The following is a 23,032-nucleotide window of genomic DNA, read 5'->3' on the forward strand; positions in this document are numbered from 1 at the left end:
GAGGTTGCACTTGGAGGCTCTGCGGGAGTTCCTAATCCCCAATTTTACTGGATCTACAATCCACACCCAGGGAAACAGCAGTCAAGAAATCAAAAGACGTGTTGCATTAAGAAAACCAGCTGTCAGGGGCCTCTCCATTGTACTAGAGAGGAAGACTAAGGTGAGCTTAATTCAAGCCTTGATATTTTCAATTACTTCCTATGCATCTGCAAGTTGAACAATGGATAGGGATGACAGAAGAGTGGATGTGTTTGAGTTGTTGTATTAGAGTATTAAGTATCCCATGGATGGGCAAAAAAGCAAACAAGTTTGTCTTGAAGAAAGTGCAACCAAGGTGAGCCTTCGAGGCAAGGATGGTGAAACTTCGTCTCACATACTCTGGGTGTGTTACCAGGAGGGAGGACCAGTGCTCGGAAGAAGACATCACGCTGGGAAAGGGAGAGGGTCAGAGAAAGAGAGGAAGACCTTCAGCAGTATGCATTGACACTGACTGTAACAATGGGTTCAGGCATATCAGAGATGGTGAGGATGGCACAGGATAGGACAAGGTTCAGATCTGTTGGTGATAGAGTCACTACGAGTCTTAGTCAACTTAACATCTAACAACAATGGAAGGTCCTAGTGTTGAGGTACAGGGGGCATTGGCGGGTCAGCCCAGGGCCCTGGAGAGTTGGTCCTGGAGACCGAGATGGTTGTGCCATCGCTGAGAGGCAGTGCCCGAGGCTGTGGGAGACATGGGCAGGCGGGAGTGTGGCATAGGGGTGTCACAGGAGTCCAAGCTGTTGACTAACATTGGGAGTGCCCAGTAAGGGGGCTTTCAATCTAAAGATCTTGGAAGTCCCAACCAAGGCAAAGGACCACCAAAAACAAGGCCTCCTGTTTGTTCCCAGCCCACACCAGTGCCAGGGACTTGATATACCTTCTTGTCTGTAGTCAGACAGCTCAGCCTGATAGAAAACCCCTAGTGTGGAGCTGAATGCCACTACCACTTGATCCCTTTTTCTAGATATCAACGTTTCTTCTTCAAGTGCTTCCAGTTTGACCAGGACTAAGACCATTTAGGCCATACTGACCACACCTCTTCACTCTCTACCAGTTACTTCCGACTGGGCTGGGTTGGCTGAAGACCAGGTGTATGTCAATATACCCTTCCAAGTCCCCTTTCACAGATGGGAAAACTGAGTCTAGAGAGAAGATAAAAGCACATGAAGCTGAATGCAGTGTTTGCATTTGTGTGTAGGTGTTCTTTCACCTAAGCCTATATGTCTCTCTTCCCACTGCCCCTCAGACTCCTGGATGTGACACTTCTGTCTGGGCTCATGAACCCTTCTGTCTCCCTATATTTCTGATGAGAGAACTGACCCTGAGAGGCAGGGCTTCTAAAAGGCACATAGCCTATCTGCCCAAAACTGGGTCACTGGACTTCAAGTCCAGGCCTCTGTCCAGACCAACAGTCATTGCTTCCTCTGTCATCCTCCATTCCCCAGCTCACACACTCACTGTCTCCGGGTGCAGCCTGCTAGGTGGGGGGAAACCCTGTGACACCTCCCCAGCGGCCTGGCCCGTTAGTGATTGCTCATCGCACAACGGGAGACAGACTTGGAGATGAGCAATGGGTTTCCTGACTCTGGACTCTGCCCAGAAGAAGGTCTGGCCCTGGGAGCAGGCTTCCCTCACCTCTTCATCCTCCACCCTGGCCTCTATGCCCCCAGGCCCAAAGTCTGGCCCTTCCTGCTGGATTCTGAGACACAACAGCCAGGGAAGAAGGTCCTTCTCTATTCAGGCTGGCCCCAGAACTGGACAAGGCTGCCAAACCACCCATCGAAAGCAGATGCTCTTTCCTCCCTCCCCCACGCCCTCCCACTTCCATCCCGACCCTAATAGAGGGAGCCCCAGGGACAAGAAAGGAAGGAGCTAGTCTTCCCGGGGCAGGAGGCCAACTCTCACACCCTCCTCCCACCCGAGCCAGAGGCAGATGCTCTGCTTCCGATTCACACGCAGCCACCAAGCCCCCCACCAGCCCTCTGTGTGGACACTGACTCATGTCACCCGCAATACCCATAGCACCCAGCTCTGAGCCAGGCCTGCAGGGCTCGAGTCCCAGCCACTGGGACTGCCTTCTCTGAGCCTCAGTGTCCTCAGCTGTGAAATGGGGGCGATCTCTCCCTGCAAGTGTTGGGGAGCCCCACAGGTCCAGTGCCAAAGGGCATCCCACTCTTTCTCATCTGGGCCAGAATCCTCATCCCAGCGTGCACTTGGTAAGTTGAGGGTCCTTGTCCCACCTCAGGTCAATAAAGATGAGGAAGAGGAGGATGGGAGAGAGCCTGAAAATCCACCCACCCATCCTGCACAAGGAGGAAAATTATAAGGCAGGGAAAAGCCTCCTGGAATTGGTCCCCACCCGCAGCAACCCCACCCTGCCTTGCCTCAGGAGTAGTAGTGTTTCCACAAAGACTCCATTGAGGCCCCCTTTCCTTCTCCTCCCACCCCTCGAGCTTGGGTGGACTGTGGGCTGCCTCTTCCAGCAAAACCTCTCATTTTCCCTCCCGCTTCCTCTGTGCCCCACGTGGCCCCAGGGCTGGGACGCGTGGCTGGGAGCCCAGGGCGCCAACCCCACCCAGCCCCTTAGCTTCCCCCCCCCCTCAGTGTCTGTGGTCCATGCTCAGCAGCACATAGACCCTCTGCTTCCTCTGTAGGGCACCTACCTTCCAGAGAGTGCCCCTCAGTTAGAAGTTGTCCCCAGACTGTGCGCGTCCACATGGCCGGAGCCAGCAGCTGAGGCCTGTGGTGGGGGCCAGAGCTCAGCCAGCAGCTGAGGACTTTGTTTCCCTGTCCTGACTTCCTTGGCCGTGTGAGGGACCAAATGCTAACCAAACCAACGCTCTCCCAGAGTGAGCCCACTAGCTCGAGAGATAACCCCTCCCCAGGCCTCAGAAGAGAAGCCATCTGCCATGCGCACTTCAGGCCTGGCATTCCCCTAGTGAGCTTCCTCCCAGGATAAGGTGTCATCCCCTGAGAGGCGTGGCCGCTCTGTTAAATTTCCTGTGACCTGTCTGTATGGCAGCAGCTGTAGAGCAGGTACTCATTGGCTTGCTGGGATGGCCCTCGGCTATCGAATCTGAGTCTAGAATCAGGGACGCAGGATAAGGAACACCTGGTTCTGTAGGGCCGGCAGGCAGATGAGCATCTTCCCCCATCAGCCATCAAGCCTCACTGCAGAGCCAGATATCATGTCTCCTGGAACCTCCCCAGTGACTGGAGCTCAGGTCCTGGGCTGACCACCATTGACTTGTCCTTTCCACAAGTTTTAGTTGAGCCTCTACTCCTGGTCAGTCGTGCTGGGTAGATGAGAACACCACCATCCACCTCCTCCAGAGAGCTCCCCATCTACTGGGGAACACACACACACAGAGTGCCCACAGGCAGTCACTTGCTTCGATGGGAGACCACTGGGATGTGACAGGAGCATGATGATGGCAGAATGGTCCTAATATTAGCTAGTGAACGTGAGAGACCAGAAAGAGGTATCTGAAGTGAGAAAAGGATGAGGCATCGGGTGAAGGAAATTAGCATGCTCCGGGTGGAAGGAACGGCATGTGTGGCTGTTTGGGGAATGGTGGGTATAGAGACCGTGGGGTAGAGGAGAGCAGACAGGGCTTTCTCTTCTGTGTTCATGAGCCCACACCTTGTCCTAAGGGCTCAGGCAGAGACCACCCTTCAGCATGTCCCCTTGAACAACAACTCTGGCTGCCCAGTGGAGTGGGAAGAAGGACGATTGGAAGTTGGGAATCAAGAGGAGGTTACTGCAGCTGCCCAGGCTCGCGATGGCGGTGACTAGCGTGGCCCCAAGCAAGGTAGACCCCAAGTACGATAAAGAGGAAGGGACAGCAAGCCTTTGGGGCAGCCTGGCTATGAGGAAGGAGACCCTGGGACTGGTAGACAAAGCCTAGTTTCCAAGTTGGTGACCAGTGGCTGAATGAGGTAGTGACTGCTGGGTGAATTGAGGAGGGGGACAGGGTTGGGAGAAGGTGATGGCTTGCTTTGGGATGGTTGCTTTGGGATGGCTGCACCTTGTGGAGGGTATGTTGGGAAGGACACAGAGAGGAGACGCCTGCTTTTTTCAGGGAACCCAGAGAGGCAGAAGTGGCCAGAAGAGGGCTCCCAGTCGTGGTCCACTGTCAGGACTACCCAGTGGGTACCATTCACCACCTCCTCGCATGCCCACACTCCCACAAGCTACTTCAGGTTCCCTGCGTGTACCAGACATTGGCTCACACTCACCTCCTCCTGTGCTTTTGCACACACTTGTACACACATACGTGCTGACACACTCACCTCCATGCTGCCACTGTGGACCATGCAGGGGTCCATGGTGCTCCCTGGGGTCCAATGCTCACATTAGCACCTTGCCCAGCTTTCAAGGCTCTAAACTGGGAGCTGGCCATGCCCAGAGCTTTAGTCCTGTAAGCCCTACGGCTGCAGCTCTGGTTCTAAAGCAGAGAGAACTTTCCACCCAACGCTGGCCTCCTCAGGGGATACCTGGCTTGGGAATGAGAACAGAGCAACAGGGGCAAAGGGAAAGTGAGACCCTTAGAAGCCCTTTGGCCTGAGGTGTGAAGGCCTGGATGACCGCTGGGCGGCCTGGCCCCTTCCTGTTCACACACACCCACACGCCCAAGAGAGGAGACATAGAGCCCTTCAAGCCTGCCTTCACAGTCAGCATCCCTCTGGCTTCCTGGGACTCTCCCAGCCTCACCTCTGCATACCCAGCCCTGAAGCCAAGACCTGCTTAGAACCCCAGGGAACCATGGTGGAGAACTCCGGCCTCGCCCCAGAGCAGGATCCTTCCCCTCCCTGCTTGCTGGCTGGGCGCCCTCCTGTCCACAGCACTAGGCTTGCTGCCAGCATCCCACCTTCACTGTCTTGACTTATTCCCCCTCTTACAGCTCTTTCCTCAGACTTGGGCTGTATCCTGCACTCAATCTTTGTGGAGGAGAGGTTCTTTATTTCTAATTCTTAGTTTCATTATCTTTCTTCCTAGCCGGTTCTCCCTGTCCATCTCCATCTCAGCTTTATTATATTTCTATTGATTGAATGAATGAATGAATGAACGAACGAACTTGGGCCCTCCCTTCTCCCCTCTTCCTCCTCCACCTCCCACTTCCTGCTTCATCTCTGTGACACTATACGTGTCTCCTCACATACACTTGTACAGGTCTCCCACCCCAGCCCTTAGTTGGGACCCTGCGAACTCCACAGTGGCAAACCCACCCAGAAGCTCTGAACTCCCAAAATTTCTCCCTTATAAAGTCAGGCGGCAGCAGACACCCAGGAATGCTGCTGCTGCCCATGACGCATGCTGGCTGTGGGCCCGCCTGCCTGCCCCCAGGCAGCCTGGAATGTGGCGGGAGCCAGGCACACAGGAGAGGGAGGGTGCCTGGGTGGATGGGGCTCGGACAGGTAGCAGAACCTGGGATGGTACCTCTCTTTCTGCTTCTCCCCGTACAGTTACTTCTGCTTGGGAGCTTTAGTGTGTCTTTCTGGAAAGTGGAAACCAAGCACTTATTCTAGAGGTGGGCTGCAGAGAGCTTTGGCAGCTTGGGCTTAGCACTGGGGATGAGGAGGCTTGAGAGCTCAGACCTGGCTCTCTGGACTGCTCTAGAGCCAGTGATGATGTTCTTGGAATCAGCCAGGATGGGGCAGAGAGAAGGAAGACGAACAGTAAGAACAGGAGGGTAGGAGGTGGGGGAGAAGCAGAGGCCAGGGTGTTTGAGGACTCAGAAGGGCAAGGTCTGTGGCAGGACCCTAGATTGTTGGAGCATCTATGCCTGAGGTGGACCTCTAGCCAACCTGACTGGGGTGGGGGTGCTGACGGGCACAGGCGCTCCCAGCACAAGGGTCTCTTTCTCCAAGAACCTGCTAGTGGACAGAGAAGGTCAGACATCATGTTGGGAGCAAGATTCATGCTTGTGGTCTCCCTGGGCAGGGTGCAGGTCCCCTTTGACACACACTCTAGGAGTGCCCCCTAGGGGCCAGGAGGTGCTAGTGACACTGGTACCCTGCCAGAAGGTAGGGGGACCTTAACCTAGGCTCAAACCCCTCAGGGCCCATCTCCCTTTCAAAGAATAGGATTAGCAGAGACAGACAGGTCCTCTGTACCCCAAACCCAAGGTCTCAGGAAGAGAGATGGAGCTGCCTGCCCTGGGGCCCAGACAGCAGTGCCCTGTTCTCGGAGAGGAAGGGTGGGAGGCTGGGAGACTTCTCCACCTTTAGCAAACCTCTCAGATGGGTTCCAGGCAGGAGGGGCAGGAACTCTCCAAGAACACACAGCCCCTTTCACTGAGCCAGACCCAGCCGAGTAACGGCCGGCGGGCACCAAGGAGCAGGATAGGCCTGGGCACAATCACTGCTCTGTCCTGGCAGCTCCCAGCCCACACGCGCGCACACACACAAACACACAGCCTTAGAAAAACCCTAAGTGCACACCCACCAGCCACCCATACACTTGCACACACATGCATATATGCATGTCTACAGCCCTGTGTACTGTGTGCCCAGGCATGCTGGCACTTGGCACTCCCCTTGCCCCACCCCAAACCCTTGGGGCATCCTGCTCCCACCATGCTGAGGACTTGGCACTACCCAAACAGCCCACACCATCTGCCCACTGCACACCCCTACCTGAGAGCCAGCTTTTGCCCTCCAGGACCTCCAGGACTAATCTCATAGACAGAAAGAGGAAGGGATGGGGAAGACTGCCCATTTTACAGAATGGTGACACTGAGGTCCAGACTCGGATCTAGAGAACAGCCCACACGGCTTCTACAGGCCTGCCCTGGTATTGTGTGGAAACATGCATAGGTCTCCCTGACCCTGATGTGTGAAGAACAGGTATCCTGGCCTTGCTGTTCCCAACCTAAAAAAAAAAAAAAGTCAGGCCACTAAACCTGGCTTGGTTTATGCTACTTTTTCCTCTGTTCTTCTGTCTTCTAGCTATCCTGAGCCTCCAGGGGATGAGAGGCAAAAACCCTCCTCTAACCCTCCATTGGAACCCTCTCTGTGCCTCTTTGCCAGTTTCTTTCTCACCACCCTCCTCTGCGCCTGCCCATTCCCCTTTCTCTTTGCTCCTCTGCATGACCCTCACCTCTCCCAGGAAGCCCTCCAGGATTGACTCCTGGTGCATCTCTCCTCTATTCTGCATCCTCTCTATAACCATCCCTACCCTGAGGAAAGGGATTCTGAATTTTCACAGCCTAGTAAGAGAGGCCGAAGGAGGAGTCTGAGAGGTGGGGGAGTGTCGATGTCAGAGTTTCCAAAGCTCTGTCCAGAGAGGCGTCAGAGGCCTCTGCTGGGGCAAGGGGGCTGCCTGGCCTGCATACTCCAGCAGCACAACGCAGCCTGTGTACGCCCTTCCCAGCCTGGGCCCACAGGAAACAGCAGGGCCCAGCCCCTCAATGGGCCCATTCAGACCCCAGCTCTCTGGAAAGTACCTCTGCTTCCTGCCACCCTCCTCCGTTGGCCTCAAGAGCCAGCAGAACAGGCTGCTGCTCGCCTCTGTGGGGAAGGGGCAGGAGGCAGGTGGTCCAGTGGTTAGGGCAGCCCCCCACATCAGTTCCTGCCTGGTCTGGAGCCCTGACCTTAACCATGCTCCAAAAGTTTACATCCAGCTTTAGTGAAAGGGAGTGTGAATTGGTAGATGGGGGTCACCTCAGCCTTGGGGAGGGCAGGTAGGTAAATGTTTAATAACAGGCTTCCCTCAGGAGAGAGTGCCCTGATTTACAATGTTTGCTTTTTTCCAGGGTGTAAACATTTCCACTGTGGGCAGCATCACCTGGCTTACAGAATTCCTGGAAATTTAGCAAGCAGCCCTGGGAGCCAGCCCCAATCCGCCACAGTGGGGGGTCCAGGCCACTGGGCCATGTGCCCCTACCCTCCGTGCTGTGGCTGCCCACAGATCAGTGGTTTGTGGTTTGTTCCTGAGTCAGTGTCCTTGCAGATAAGAACACTCTGATAGTAGCCCGCTACCCACCAGTTCCTGGCTCTGTCCTTGCCTGGCATCGAGATGGTTCTGCAGTTCTCATTTGATTCTGTTTGCTCCCAGACAGGGTTCTGGGGTTGCCAGCAAGTGCTAACTTGAGGGGGTTTTCATTATCAGTCTTGGCCATCCTTCCCAGCTGTGTTGCTGCCCTTAGGAAATACAAGTCTCAGGCTCCCGTGCCTGCTGCTGCTTCCTCAGGCGGATGTCAGCTGGCTGGAGCTGGCCAGGGACCAGCACCTAGGTGGCTGCTGCCAGAGTGTCCCTATCAAAGCCATAAGCCTTGGCTTACTCACGTGCGGTTCGGGGAGAACCCGCAGGGATGAATCACCCTTTTAACCCGTTCCCTTCTGCCTCCCAGCCCTGGATGTCTAGGGCCAGAGTCAAAATTGTATTTAGCAAAAGAATGTGTCGGTGGTGCAAATGGCAAAGCATTGATGCTAGCTTAAAGGTTAGCAGTTCAAACCCAGCCAGAGATGACTCAGGAGACAAGACTGGCAATCTGCTTCCAAAAAGGCCTGAGCCTAGTGCCAAGAAGCTGCGCTGCAATCATGAAGGTGCATGGTTTGAATACACCAACCGCTCTGTGGGAGAAGGTTGGACAGTCTCTTCCCCTGCAATTAACTGCTTCGATATAACTTCATGGTCCACACAATAAAAGAAGGATTGAGCCTTGGAAACTCAGCAGTTCTACTCTGCATGTATTGAGTGACCATAAGGCAGTGTTGACTCGATGGCAACTAGCAATGAGCCACCGAGAAAGAATGTGGCCACCAAGCTGGAGGTTGAGGGAGGTTAATGTAGGGGAACTGCCTTGAGGGGATAGTAGTTTAAAAGACGCTTAGTGCATGGCCTTAGATAGAGGCCACATGTGGCCTCTTGAATGTGGTCTGCTGCCTTGTAAAGCCCTCTCTGCTCAGCCCAGCAGACCCCCTAGGCCTTCCCAGATCCTATTTTCAGCCTCAGGCTTGGTCCTGGGGAAGTGAGGACTCAGCTGTTCTCTTCCCTGACTTCTTGGCCAAAGTGGAAACAATGGGGTCAGATCTGACCGCTCACCAGGAAACAGTAATAGCACTGCAGCAGGAAACACTATGGAGAGATGTGGGGAGTTTCGGCTCCAGCACTGCACATGGTCTCCATCTGGTCTCAGAATCTTTTGCTTCTCAAGAGGATTCAGGCCAACTGGTTACCACACCCACCCCAGGGCTAGCTGGGAGCCTGGCCTGCAGGAGAAGCTGGGATGGCTGACTGATCATCTCTGCACAACCACTGGGCACTGTCCATGGCTCTATCCAGCCCATGGAGGTGGACATAATATGGCAAGTGTTGTCAGAAGGAATTTGAATGGGATCAGTTTGGGAGGAGAGTAAATTAGACTCTGAGGCCAAGAGATCAGACCAATGATGTTTCTCTGTGGGCCAAGGCACCAGACCTAGGACAGAGATCCCACTAGGGCCCAGAGGCAGAGAGTCAGAACTGGCCAAGATCTCTGGCCCCAGGGAGCACTCAGAAGGAAGCCTAAGTTGCTGGGAATTGCTAGACTCTGGCCTCCTTCAGAACTAAGGTTTGGCCTGCACAGAAGGTGAGGTCTTCGTGTGCCAGGACTGAGGAGGTGCTGGGATCTGGCCAATACCCACAGGGCAGCACCACATATGAGAACCAGGAGATGATGCCAACTTGGCACCTCCTCCCTGCAGCCCGCTGCCCATCTCACAGGCATCCTCTCTCTCCAGGCAAGGGTCTGAGCTTTGACCACAGCTCCCTCTCTCACACAGCCTCCTTCTTTGGTGAGAACCACCTGGAGGTGCCTGTGGCCATGGCCTTGACTGACATAGACCTACAGCTGCAGTTCTCCACATCCCAGCCCGAAGCCCTATTACTCCTGGCCGCTGGCCCTACTGACCACCTCCTGCTGCAACTCCACTCTGGATACCTGCAGGTCAGTGACATCATTTTAGGGATGGGATTCCTTCCCTAGCTTTCAGTGACCTTTAACTGGCCATGTGACATTGTGCAAGTCACTTTCACCTTGGGGTCTCAGCTCTTACCGGCGCAATGGACAATTCCAACACCCCTGGAAGTATAACTCCTTCTCGAACTAACTGCCCTCCTGTTTGCTCCAACCTCGTTGCTTACTAGCCCCCTAGCCACTGATGCTGTAGTCACACTGAACTACTTGCCATCTTTCTATTCCTTCTGCCTGGTGCACGCCTCACCTGTTCCCTTCACCTGCTAAACTCCAGCCTCGCCTGGAAATCTCAGCCTGAGTATCATTTCCTCCAGGAAGTGTCTCCATGGCACTCACCTAGCTAGCTCCACTCTGCTGGGCTCCTGATACCCCCAGTGCACCTCTCTGGCACAGGAGCAGTCACCCTCTGTCTGTCAATGATGGGAACTGTGTAGTATTGCCACTGCTTTCTGTTCTATTCCATAGTTCATGTCACCACAAGCCTCAGTATCAAGGAGTCTTCTGGTTCCCTCTTGCACCTTCCTTCTACTCAGGAGTTTTGAAGATTCTGAGATTCTGTTGTTGTTCGTTCATTGAATTGTTGAGTTGATTTCAACTTAGAGTGACTCCATGTGTGCAAAATCCACCTGAAAACCATAGAGTTTTCAAAATGGACCTTTCCTGTCTCCCAAAGTACCTCTGGTAAGTCTGAACAGCCAACCTTTCCGTTTGTAGACCAGAACCACCCAAGGACTCCTCTGGGGTATTCAACAAAAACTCATCACCATCAAGTTGGAATCAACTCGTGGCTGACCCTTCAACAGGTTTTCAGAGACTTTATGAAGACAAGTGTGACATCAGGATCGGAGAAAGACTCATCAACAGCCTGGGTTATGCAGTTAAGACACCTTAATTGCTGAGAGTGAAGAAGACTAGAAGCACGTGCTGCAGAAGATCAAAGACTACAGCCTCCAATATGAATTACAGGGAGGATGGACAGGGGCAAATCACGGGTCACACAGTTTGATAGGTGGAGGGAGAGGACAATGGAAATGGGAAAGATCTGGCCAGACTCTAAAAAAGACAGGGTAATGGTGATTCTATGGTGATTAATTTTATAAAACAATGAATGGGAATGATTATATGAAACAAAATATGAATGAAGGATAGTGTGAAACAATGTATACAACTTTTGTATGCATACAATAGAAAATAAATTTTTTAAAAAAATATTAATTGCATCTCAACATCAAGAAAACAAAAATTATCACCACTGGGCCAATAGACAGCACCATGATTGATGGAGAAAAGATTGAAGTTATCAATGACTTCACCTTGCTTGGATCCACAAACACCACCCTTGGTTCCAGAAGTTAAGAAATCAAAAGATGAGTTGCATTGAGAAAATATGCTGTCAGTAACTTCTCTAGAGAGTTGTTGTTGTTGTTGTTGTTGTTGTTGTTGTGTCTATTGAGCTGGAACCAACTCATAGCTGACCCTCCAGCAGGTTTTAAGAGGCAGTAAATCACACAAGAGGGGAATGCCCATCCTTCTTCTATGGAGCAACTGGTGGATTTGACCTACATGGCTTTGGGATTGCAGTGCAGCTTCTTACCATTAGGCCACCAGAGCTCCCTATCTCTAGGGAGTAATGAAAAGTAGTGATGTTAGCTTAAACACTGAGGGGCACCTGATCCAAGCTGTGACTGTTGCAGTTGTTTGCTATGCATCTGAAAGTTGAGCAATGACTAAGGATGACAAAAAAATCGATGCCTCTTAAGTTGTGGTGTTGGAGAAGAGTGCTGAATATTCTGTGGACTGCCAAGAGAACAAACAGGTCTGTCTTGGAGAAAGTAAAACCAGAATGCTTCTTGGTAACAAGGATGGCGAAGCTTCATCTCCCACGCTTTGGGCATGCTGTTAGAGAGGCCAGTCCTTGAAGAAGGACATAGTGCTTGGAAAGATAAAAAGTAACATGTAAGAAAAGAAGACCCTCGACAAGACAGATTAGCACAGTGATTACAGCAATGGACTCAAGTGTGTCAGAGATGGTGAGAATGGCACAGGGATCATCAGATTCTTTGTTCATAGGGGTGGTATAAGTCGTAGGGGTGGTATAAGTCGTAGTACTCAATTCACTAGGACATAACAACAACAAGAAAAGTTCATGGGAAAGGAACTTCTTAGCCACTAGGGTCCTAATTTGAAAGCCATCTACTTTCATACCCCAGTAGGCACGGAGGTGTGGTCTACCAGTCTACAATTGCCATTGTGGCTTACTGCCATGAGGTGTCACTGTTGAGGACTGGCCAGGTATAGCCTGGCACTCATCCTGTTCTGCTCTCCAGGTGCAACAATGTCACACCCTAAGTAGAGGCACTTCATACTGGAACTCCCATCATCATGGTCCTTAGCACCCTCCTAGGACCCACACTCTCAGCCACCACCTGGCTGTGGGAGGACAGGCCAGAGCCAGTGCTGGTGTGTCATGGCACCAGGACCATGTCGCACCTTCCTCCCTTACCCAGGAAGCGCTTCTCTACTAAGCCTTCAGAGGAGAGTGTCTGACTGGACTCCCTGGCCCTGGCTGCCCCGAGGAACCTACTCTGGGGTTTCCCAGGTGCCCATCATTCCCCAGGCATAGGATCTTCTGAATTCCAAGGTGCCTGTCTAGCACTGCTTACCCAAGAAAAGAGTGGAAGAATGGGGGGGGGGGAATAGGAGTTGGAGCTGCAAGAGGGCAGAGGGCAACTTGTTACATGTCAGTTCCTTGAGGACAGAAGCCACATTTGATTCACATTGGGGTCCCCAGAGCCCATCTGGACCTGACACAGGTTGACTTTGAGAAGTATTTGGTATTGAATTAAAGGGAAACAGAAAGGAAAAAGGGGTGCCTTGAGGGGTCCTTTCACCAGGTCTTCTGCTTTGGGGGCTCCAAGTGTGGAGTTCTGAATATGATTTAAAAGAGAAGCAATGGCTTCAAGTGTGTCCCCATCCCCCATTGTCCCTGTCTCTCCTCAGGTCAGACTCGTCCTGGGCCAGGAGGATCTGAGGCTGCAGACCCCAGCAGAGACACTGCTGAGCGACTCCGTCCCCCACACTGTGGTGCTCACCGTAACAGACGGCTGGGCCACATTGTCAGTTGATGGACACCTGAATGCCACTGCCTCGGCCCCTGGGACTCCACTGGAGGTCCCCTATGGGCTCTTTGTGGGGGGCACTGGGAGACTTGGCCTGCCCTATCTGAAGGGAGCCAGCCGCCCGCTGAGGGGCTGCATCCATGAAGCCACACTCAATGGCCGAAGCCTCCTTAGACCATTGACCGAGGATGTGCACGAGGGCTGTGCTGAAGAGTTTTCAGCAGGCGACGACGTGGCCCTGGGCTTCTCTGGGCCCCACTCGCTGGCTGCCTTCCCTGCCTGGGGCACTCGGGATGAAGGTACCCTGGAGTTTACTCTCACAACAAGAAGCCAGCAGGCGCCCCTGGCCTTCCAGGCTGGGGGTCGACGTGGGGACTTCATCTATGTGGACATATTCGATGGGCACCTGCGGGCCATGGTGGAGAAGGGCCAGGGCACCGTCTTGCTCCACAACAGCGTGCCCGTGGCCGATGAGCAGCCACATGAGGTCAGCATCCACATCGATGCCCACAGGCTGGAGCTGTCTGTGGACCAGTACCCGACACGCACATCCAATCGAGGGGCCCTCAGCTACCTGGAGCCGCACGGCAGTCTCCTTCTGGGGGGTCTGGATGCTGAGGCCTCCCGTCACCTCCAGGAACACCGCCTAGGCCTGGCCCCTGGGGCTGCCAATGCCTCTCTCCTGGGCTGCATAGAAGACCTCAGCGTCAATGGCCAGAGGTGGGGGCTCCGGGATGCTTTGCTGACCCGTAACATGGCAGCGGGCTGCAGGCTGGAGGAGGAGGAGTATGAGGACGATACCTACACTCAGTATGAAGCCTTCTCCACACTGGCGCCTGGGCGTTGGCCGGCCATAGAGCTGCCTGAGCCCTGCCTGCCAGAGCCCGGGCTGCCTCCAGTCTTTGCCAACTTCACCCAGTTGCTGACCATCAGCCCCCTAGTGGTGGCTGAGGGCGGCACAGCCTGGCTAGAGTGGCGACACGTGCAGCCCACGCTGGACCTGAGCGAGGCCGAGCTGCGCAAGTCCCAGGTGCTGTTCAGCGTGAGCGGCGGGGCGAAGCACGGAGAGCTGGAGCTAGATATCCCGGGTGCGCAGGCCCGCAAGATGTTCACGCTGCTGGACGTGGTCAACCGCAAGGCCCGCTTTGTCCATGACGGCTCCGAGGACACCTCTGACCAGCTGGTGCTGGAGGTGACTGTGACGGCTCGGGGGCCGGTGCCCTCCTGCCTGCGCAGGGGCCAGACCTACATCCTGCCCATCCAGGTGCACCCGATCAATGACGCGCCCCGCGTCGTCTTCCCCCATGGCAGCCTCATGGTGATCCTGGAGCACACGCAGAAGCCACTGGGGCCCGAGGTCTTCCAGGCCTACGACCCGGACTCGGCCTGCGAGGGTCTCACCTTCCAGCTTCTTGGCAACCCCGCTGGCCTCCCGGTGGAGCGCCGGGACCACCCCGGGCAGCCAGCCACCGAGTTCTCCTGCCGGGAGCTGGAGGCAGGCAGCCTCGTCTTTGTCCACCGAGGCGGCCCCGCGCAGGAGCTGACCTTCCGGGTCAGCGATGGGCTGCAGGCCAGCCCCCCGGCCACCCTGAAGGTGGTGGCCGTCCGACCGACCATCCAGATCCGCCACAACACGGGCCTCCGCCTGGCTCAGGGCTCTGCCGCGCCCATCTTGCCCGCCAACCTGTCGGTGGAGACAAATGCGGTGGGGCAGGAGGTGAGCGTGCTGTTCCGAGTGACCACAGCCCTGCGCTTTGGGGAGCTGCAGAAGCAGGGGGCCGGCGGGGTGGAGGGGGCCGAGTGGTGGGCTGCGCAGGCCTTCCACCAGCGGGACGTGGAGCAGGGCCGCGTCAGGTACCTGAGCACTGACCCCAAGCACCGCGCCGAGGACACGGTGGAGAACCTGGCCCTGGAGGTGCAGGTGGGTCAGGAGACCCTGAGCAATTTCTCCTTCCCAGTGACCATCCAGCGAGCCACAGTGTGGCTGCTGCGGCTGGAGCCCCTGCACGCGCAGAACACCCGGCAGGAGGCCCTCACCACGGCCCACCTGGAGGCCACCCTGGAGGGCGCAGGCCCGGGCCCCACTTCCTTCCACTACGAGGTAGTTCAGGCCCCCAGGAAGGGGAATCTCCAGCTCAAAGGCAAGAGGCTGTCAGACGGTCAGGGCTTCACCCAGGATGACCTGCAGGCTGGCCATGTGACCTATGGGGCCACCACGCGGGCCTCGGAGGAGATAGAAGACACCTTCCGCTTCCGCGTCACAGCCCCACCACACTTCTCCCCCCTCTACACCTTCCCCATCCACATCGGTGGGGACCCCGACGCCCCCGTCCTCACCAACGTCCTCCTCACAGTACCCGAGGGGGGCAAGGGCGTCATCTCTGCTGACCACCTCTTCGTCAAGAGTCTCAACAGCGCGAGCTACCTCTACGAGGTCATGGAGCGACCCCGTCACGGGAGGCTGGTGTGGCGAGAGGCACAAGACCAGACCTCCACGGTGATGTCCTTCACCAACGAAGACCTGCTCCATGGCCGCCTGGTCTACCAGCACGACGACTCCGAGACCACTGAAGATGACATCCCGTTTGTGGCTACCCGCCAGGGCGAGGGCAGCGGTGGCATGGCCTGGGAGGAGGTCCGGGGCGTCTTCCGTGTGGCCATCCAGCCCGTGAATGACCACGCCCCAGTGCAGACAATCAACCATGTCTTCCACGTGGCCCGGGGTGGCCAGCGGCTACTGACGACAGACGATGTGGCCTTTAGCGACTCAGACTCTGGCTTTGCTGATGCTCAGCTGGTGTTGACCCGCAAGGACCTTCTCTTTGGCAGTATTGTGGCTGTGGATGAGCCCACGCGACCCATCTACCGCTTTACCCAGGAGGACCTCAGGAAGCGGCGAGTCCTGTTCGTGCACTCAGGGGCTGACCGCGGCTGGATCCAGCTGCAGGTGTCTGACGGCCAGCACCAGGCCACTGCCCTGCTCGAGGTGCAGGCCTCTGAGCCCTACCTCCGAGTAGCCAATGGCTCCAGCCTCGTGGTCCCTCAGGGTGGCCAGGGCACCATTGACACAGCTGTGCTCCACCTGGACACCAACCTGGACATCCGCAGTGGGACTGAGGTCCACTACCGTGTCATGTCCAGCCCACGCTGGGGACAGCTGCTCCGAGACAGCCAGCCAGCCACAACCTTCTCCCAGCAGGACCTGCGGGATGGGGCCATCCTGTACAGTCACAACGGCAGCCTCAACCCCCGTGACAGTCTCACCTTCTCTGTGGAGGCAGGGCCAGTGCACACAGAGGCCACCCTGCAAGTGACCATTGCCCTAGAGGGGCCGCTGCCCCCACTGCGCCTGGTCCAGCACAAAAAGATCTACGTCTTCCAAGGAGAAGCTGCTGAGATCAGAAGGGATGACCTGGAGGTAAGGAGGGAGTGGGGATAAAGGAACATTTCCATACACAGCCACCATGTATGGGCACGCGTTGGTGTGTTAGAAAGGGGCTGATTGATCTACGCCAAGAGTGTCTGCATGTCTTGGGTAGGTACCGTGTGTGTGTGTGTGTGTGTGTGTGTTGTGTGCATAAGGACTCCTCAGGAGTTTATATTTGTCCACTTACTATGTGCACAGATATACATATATGCAGTGGTTAAACATGCAGATGTCTGGGCCTCACCACAACACACAGAACTCAAAGAAGAGCCTAAGAATTGATATTCTAATAAGCTCCCTGAGAGGTTCTCATAGGTCCATAGCGTTGAGGACTTCTGGCCATGAGGTAGTCTTGACTGAACCCTCAAGTCCCTGTGTCCTCATTCTTTAAACCAAGACTGAGAGGATCTGGCAAGCGCTACTGACCCCTCAGGAGCCTCACAGAACACCTATAGGCTGCTAGCAGGGCTGTTCACTTATGTGACCGTAAGCCCATCCATGTCCTCTCTGAACTTCACCCTCCTGCTGATTTCTGAGATTCTTCTAGTTTTATCTCTGGACTTCGGGGCAAGATGTTTCTAAGTGTCAGGAAGTGTCTGCCTAGGAGGAAGGAGGCAGATTTGAGCTAAGCTTTGAAGAGGCTCAGATATCAATAGAAGAGAGTGAGGTCAGGTAGCTCTGGTGGCCTAGTGGTAAGAAGTTGCACTGAAATCCCAGAGGTGCGTGGTTTGAATCCACCAGATGCTCTGCTGGAGAAGGAGGGACAATCTCCTCCTGTATCAGTCAGAACCAATTTGATGGTACACACACACACACACTCTAAAATAAAATTTAAAAAAGAAGAGGGGAGTGAAGGTGGTGTCCAGTCAAAGAGAACAGTGCAGACAATGGAACGGAAGCATGATGTGAATTTAAGGGTGAATGTGTAGACTTTTGTGGCTGGACCTTTATGTTAGGGAGCCCCAGAAGCATTTGGCTGAGTTCCGAGAACTGTAGGATTTGCAGCTGAAAATGATGGGGCGCCCTCTGGTGGTGTTAGGTGGCAACAACAGGGCCAGAGAAGGAAGGATCCAGGCAAAACAAGCAGCTTGAATAAAAGGGACAGCTTCTAAGTGTGTAGTGTTTGCACACATGCGATATACATACATGTACACTCCCATACAAGAGTGTAGGGAATTCAGGTGGCCTAGTAGGTAAAGAGTTGCACTGCCAACCTTATGGAACATAGTTCAAATCCACCAGCTGCTCTACAGGAGAAACGTGAGATTTACAGCTTCTGAAAATCTGCCTGAGGGTCAGTCATGAATCAGTTCTAACTCCACAGCACACAACAACAACACAAGAGTGTGTGGTGAGATTGTATGTATGTGTCTCTGAGTCTGAGAATGGGTAATGTTCCTCTCCAAGATCATCTGGGCAGGTGGCTGTTAGCCTTTAAGTTCAGCTAGGTGTGTGGGACCCTGACTGTGTGTATGTCTAAGTGAACAAAGGCATCAAGCACATTCTGGTCACTAGGGCCTGGGACTGCCTCCTTCTGTGACCCCTGTTTTTCACCTCAACACCCTGTTAACCAGGCAGCCCAGGAGACAGTGGCGCCCAGCGACATTGTATTCTCAGTGAAGACACCACCCCGTGCTGGTTACCTGGTGATGGTGTCACACGGCGCCTCCTCCATGGACCAGGCACCCAGCCTGGACCCTGTGCAGAGCTTCTCACAGGAGGCAGTGGACGCTGGCCAGGTCCTCTACCTGCATTCACGCCTTGAGGCCTGGAACGATGTCTTCTCCCTGGACGTGGCCTCGGGCCTGGGCACTCCCATCGAGGGCATCCGGGTAGAGCTGGAGGTGCTGCCGGCCACCATCCCCCTGGAGGCACAGAACTTCAGTGTCCACGAGGGCGGCATCCGCACCCTGGCCCCTCCGCTGCTCCGCATCACGGGGCCCTATTTCCCCACGCTGCCGGGCCTGGGCCTGCAGGTGCTGGAGCCACCCCAGCACGGGGCCCTGAGGAAGGAGGAAGACCCTCAAGACGGCACCCTCCAGGCCTTCTCCTGGAGAGAGGTACGGCTGGCAGGAAGGTGCGATGTGCAGCCCAGCTCAGGGTAGGGACAGCTCCAGGGAGGGGTACAGTGGGGCGGCAGGGTGGGTCATGCTTATGGAGCACTTCTGTTGTGGAGACCTCATCTCGGTTCTCCCCCACAAGCACTCTGGGAAATAGAAATGATGCTTCCTGTCACCCACCTGTGGAAACTGAAGCTGCGGATGCAGAGGCAGGGTGGTGCCTACTGGGTCTGACCTCCAGCCCTGGGTCTTCCTGCAGGTGGAACAGCAGCTGATCCGCTATGTGCATGATGGGAGCGAGACACTGACAGACAGCTTTGTTCTGGTGGCCAACGCCTCCGAGATGAACCGCCAGAGCCATCCTGTGACCTTGACCGTCACTGTCCTGCCTGTCAATGACCAGCCCCCTATCCTCACCACAAACACTGGTCTGCAGGTGAGAGCATCCCAGGGACCACCCAGCTCCCGTACCAGAGGGAGGACCAGGATCCCTTACTTCCCAGCATATGACTCCCCCTTGCTAAGCTTCAGTCTCATCCTCCTTTCTAAAATGAGCACCCTGTTGCATGCCTCACTGGGTTGTTAGAGGAGAGAGGAGCTATTGCTGTGAATGCACAATTCAAGTACAAGGCTTATTATTTTACTGTTACTTGTTGTTGGACATTTGCAAGTGCTGTGGGCAGCCTTGTGAATGACCACACTGATGTTCCCTGGGCTTCCACATAGCCAGAGAGGTTTTCTCCTGTAGCTTGGCACTAGAATTCCTAGAGAAAATTATCTCAAGCCCTTAAGGGTGGGTTCAGGTAACAAGTTATTAAGATCCCCACCTCACCCCCCAGCAAATAAAGCCCACAGCTTAGCTCCCTAAGTCTCCACTTCTGATAACACTGCCAAGCAGGATTGCCTCCGCTTGACAGAGATGGAAGTGGAGACCCAAAGAGATGATATAATATCTCCAGGTCACAAAAGTAGTCACTTGTGGAATATAAAGAGTGTGGCTCGATCCTATCTACACAGTACAGCAGTGGGTAGGCAGGATCTTGAATGCTGGCCTTTGGGTTGTGAACTCCCTGGTCAGTGGCAGCCATGGAAAGTTTCAGAAGACTGTTTTAGGCTGTCTCTGCCTTGGGAGTCCAGGCGTCTCTGGTGGTATAAAATGTAGGAAGTACCGCAGAGGGTGGAGGGATCTGCAGAGATTGGGCACCAGTGGGCTTAAGGAGTCCCTGGACCTACCGGTCTGACCTGCTATTCAGAAACTCAGCCACCAGATGGTGGTGTCTACCCGTGTTTGGTCAAGGAGCCTGCGCGGAAGCCCCGCCTAATACATTCTCCTAGAATTTTGCCTCAAGTCCCTGTGGAGTTGGGTGTGGGATACCCCATGAATCCCACTAGGCTTCATTTTCTGGATATGGGATCCCCTGTGCCACACTGACCAAAAGTTGCTGATGCAACCGGAAGTGGAACACGGTCCAGCGTTGGATCCTGTCCTGCTGGCAGATAAACGGCATAAGGGGAATTTCGTTTCATTCTGTGCCTGCACCTTGGCACTCCTTATCCGCTTGCTTGGGGCCCAGGACTGTACTGGAAACCCCTGGCCCTTATCCCAGTACTGCTTCAGTGCTGTGATTGAGGAGCGCCTCAGCCTCCAGCGCCCACATCCTTCCCTCACCTGGAAGGACAGTCCATTTCTCAGTATCCCAAGCTGGGCTAAAATTAAAATTCCATTTGTGTGCTAGCCCATGCCCAGATACACTGCAGAGGAGCCCAAAGTGGACCCAGCCTTGCTGGGAAGACAGTGGACTAAGCACTGTTGGTTAGGACAAGGGTGTTTGGAAGATGAAAGCTGCGTCTTCTGGACATGGAGACTGGCCTTGAGGCAGAGACAGGACCAAGGCAGGTGGTGAGGAGGGTGTTTAGGGGAGCCCTAGCATAACAGGGAAGTGGAATAGCATTCAGGGGGCTCTTCAATGACATTGGCCCCAGAAGCACTGTTGAAGCCGATGACAGTTCTAGGGGCCAGAATCTTCACAGGCCTGTGTCCCTAGATATGGGAGGGGGCCACTGCATCCATCCCCCCGGAGGCCCTGCAAGGAACAGACAGAGACACGGAGCCCAGGGACTTGGTCTACACCATCAAGGACTCCAGCAATGGACGGGTTGTGCTGCGGGCAGCTCCAGACACTGAGGTCCAGAGTTTTACCCAGGCCCAGCTAGACAGCGGGCTTGTGCTGTTCACACACAGAGGTGGGTGCTGAAAGGGGCCCCCTGCTTGTTTCTGCAACCTAAGGGGGGGTGCGCCGAGGGAGGGCAGCTGTCCAGGGGCTGCATGGCCCAACTCCACCTCATCCTCAGGAGCCCTGGATGGAGGCTTCCACTTCGACCTCTCGGATGGTGAGCACATGTCCCCTGGACACTTCTTCCGTGTGGTAGCCCGCAAGCCGCTGCTTTTGACCCTGGAGGGCAGCAGGACCCTGACCGTCTGCCCAGGTGGGTCCACCTTGGTACTCCCACATGACAGGGAGCTGGAGGGCTAACAGAAAGCACACCACAGCTACACCACCTTCCTGACATCCATGGCCTTGCTCAGGCTCCCAGTCAACGGCTGACCGGCTCTCTTTGTCTCTGGCAGGATCGGTCCAGCCCCTCAGCAGTCACAGTCTGAGAGCCAGCTCCAGCGAAGGCACAGACCCCCGCCACCTGCTCTACCATGTGGTGCGGGGCCCGCAGCTGGGCCGACTGTTCCATGCCCAGCACGGCAGCACAGCAGAGGCGCTGGTGAACTTCACACAGGCTGAGGTGAGGGCCAACACTCTGCTGGGAGCCTTTGTCAATGGATATCTGGGAAGCAGGAGGATATAGAGCTCAAGATCCAGCCCACTGACCCCACCTTAACCCAGAGCCTTGCCCACCCCGGCAATATGAAGGACCAGTCAAATGGCCACCAGGGGGCCAGAGTGACAGAGTGACCTGGAGAGGCTGGGAAGAGTGTGGCAGACACACACCCCAGGGTGGAAGAGGCAAGGCTGTGGGGTGTATCTCAACAGCCCCATTGTCCCACAGCACTGTGAGCCTCAGCAGGGTAGGGACCATTGGACCCATTTTGCAGATTAGGAAACAAGCTCACAGAGATCAGGTGACTTCATTCAGTGCAAGAGGGCCGTTAGGGATCTAACAATCTGATGGCTCATCCAGAATTTCTTTCACCAAAAGGTTCTGCTTGCTCCACTGGAGCTGGGGGACCCTCCTAACCTCGTCATGTTGTTCCTCACAAGACCACACACACCCCGTAGGTCTCATCGCACCCCCTCCACTTCAGAGAATCCTGATTTCCTTCCTGCCCACCCGTCAGCCTGGGTCAGAGGTTACAAACCACAGTGCTCATGGGCCCAAACAATGCTCTATGTTTACAATTAGCCCGTGTTCCCACTTAATGGCAGTTAACTGAGGAGCCACCACTGCCTTTTAGACCAGGCCCTATGGTCCCCTTTAGAGCAGGTGGGTTGCGGTCAGTCCCCTTTCCATCAGGAGTCCTGCTCCCCCTGAGGGCCCCATCAGACCCCACTGCTTCTTGACTTGCCTACATGTTATGACCCCAGGAAGCTCCCTTCTTACTATTGCGCAAGTCTTGTTTTTCCAAGAGAAAGAAAGCAGTTCTCTGTGTCTCCTGAAAAGGAGAAAACAAAAGACAAGCCAAGGGGACATACTTTGCCTAAAAGGAGGAGGAAACATCTTTCTCCCTAGAGGGGAAGATTAGGCCTAGAGGACAGGAAGTGGGGTTCAGCTGGCCAGGGGAGAGTGCAGGAGGTGAGGAGGGGAGCTCTCTAGGTCAGAAAAGGTGAACCTCGGTCAAGGGAGTAGCGTGACCTCACATCTTAAAAGACTCGCTCTGTTGAAAACAGACTATAGTGGGAGAGAAGGGCCAAAGCTGAGAGACAGTGAGAAAAAAGCTGAGGATGAGTGCAAGGTTTTTGTCAGAATTGCTGCAACGATGCAGCTGCCATGGACCCAAGCAGGGAAAGCTGTAGGAGGCGAGAAGTCTGGGAGTCCCAGGGCATGTTGAGTGTGACCATTTGCTCAGAGCTGAGGAGGGGCAGGGTCTGTGTAGGGCTGGACTCTGGAGATTAGATAACCCCTGGGATGGATGGTGGTAGAGCCCTGAGGCTGGCTGAGGTGTATGGAACCTGCTGCTTAAGAAGGAAAAGCGGGAAGTCCATGTGATATGATGCTGGAAAGAAAGGGGGAACGAGAGCCTGGAGAAGCTGCCAGCACGTGAACAATGAGAGTGGATAACTTGGAAGCAGGGAGGTCCTGGGGCTAGGAGGGGTGGCAGACACCCAGCAGCGCCACACAGCGGGGGACACCAAACAGACCACCACATCCAGTAACATGGTGGTGCTGTGGGTGGGCTCCTGGGAGCAAAAG

General features: G+C 54.9%; 1 protein-coding gene across 1 annotated transcript in view; it reads left to right on the forward strand.

Annotated features, from left to right (window-relative positions):
• The window catches only part of CSPG4 (chondroitin sulfate proteoglycan 4), a 36,896-nt gene that overhangs the window by 10,546 nt on the left and 3,318 nt on the right, over positions 1-23,032 (forward strand). The window contains exons 3-9 of the mRNA XM_006888375.1: positions 9,811-9,974; positions 13,005-16,541; positions 18,125-18,610; positions 18,870-19,046; positions 20,656-20,854; positions 20,963-21,097; positions 21,240-21,406. Coding sequence (XP_006888437.1) covers positions 9,811-9,974; positions 13,005-16,541; positions 18,125-18,610; positions 18,870-19,046; positions 20,656-20,854; positions 20,963-21,097; positions 21,240-21,406 — 4,865 coding nt within the window. The remainder of the gene's footprint in view (positions 1-9,810; positions 9,975-13,004; positions 16,542-18,124; positions 18,611-18,869; positions 19,047-20,655; positions 20,855-20,962; positions 21,098-21,239; positions 21,407-23,032) is intronic.

This window comes from Elephantulus edwardii, unplaced genomic scaffold (assembly GCF_000299155.1).
Source record: "Elephantulus edwardii isolate Elephantulus edwardi_28Jun2011 unplaced genomic scaffold, EleEdw1.0 scaffold00066, whole genome shotgun sequence".
Classification (NCBI taxonomy): domain Eukaryota; kingdom Metazoa; phylum Chordata; class Mammalia; order Macroscelidea; family Macroscelididae; genus Elephantulus; species Elephantulus edwardii.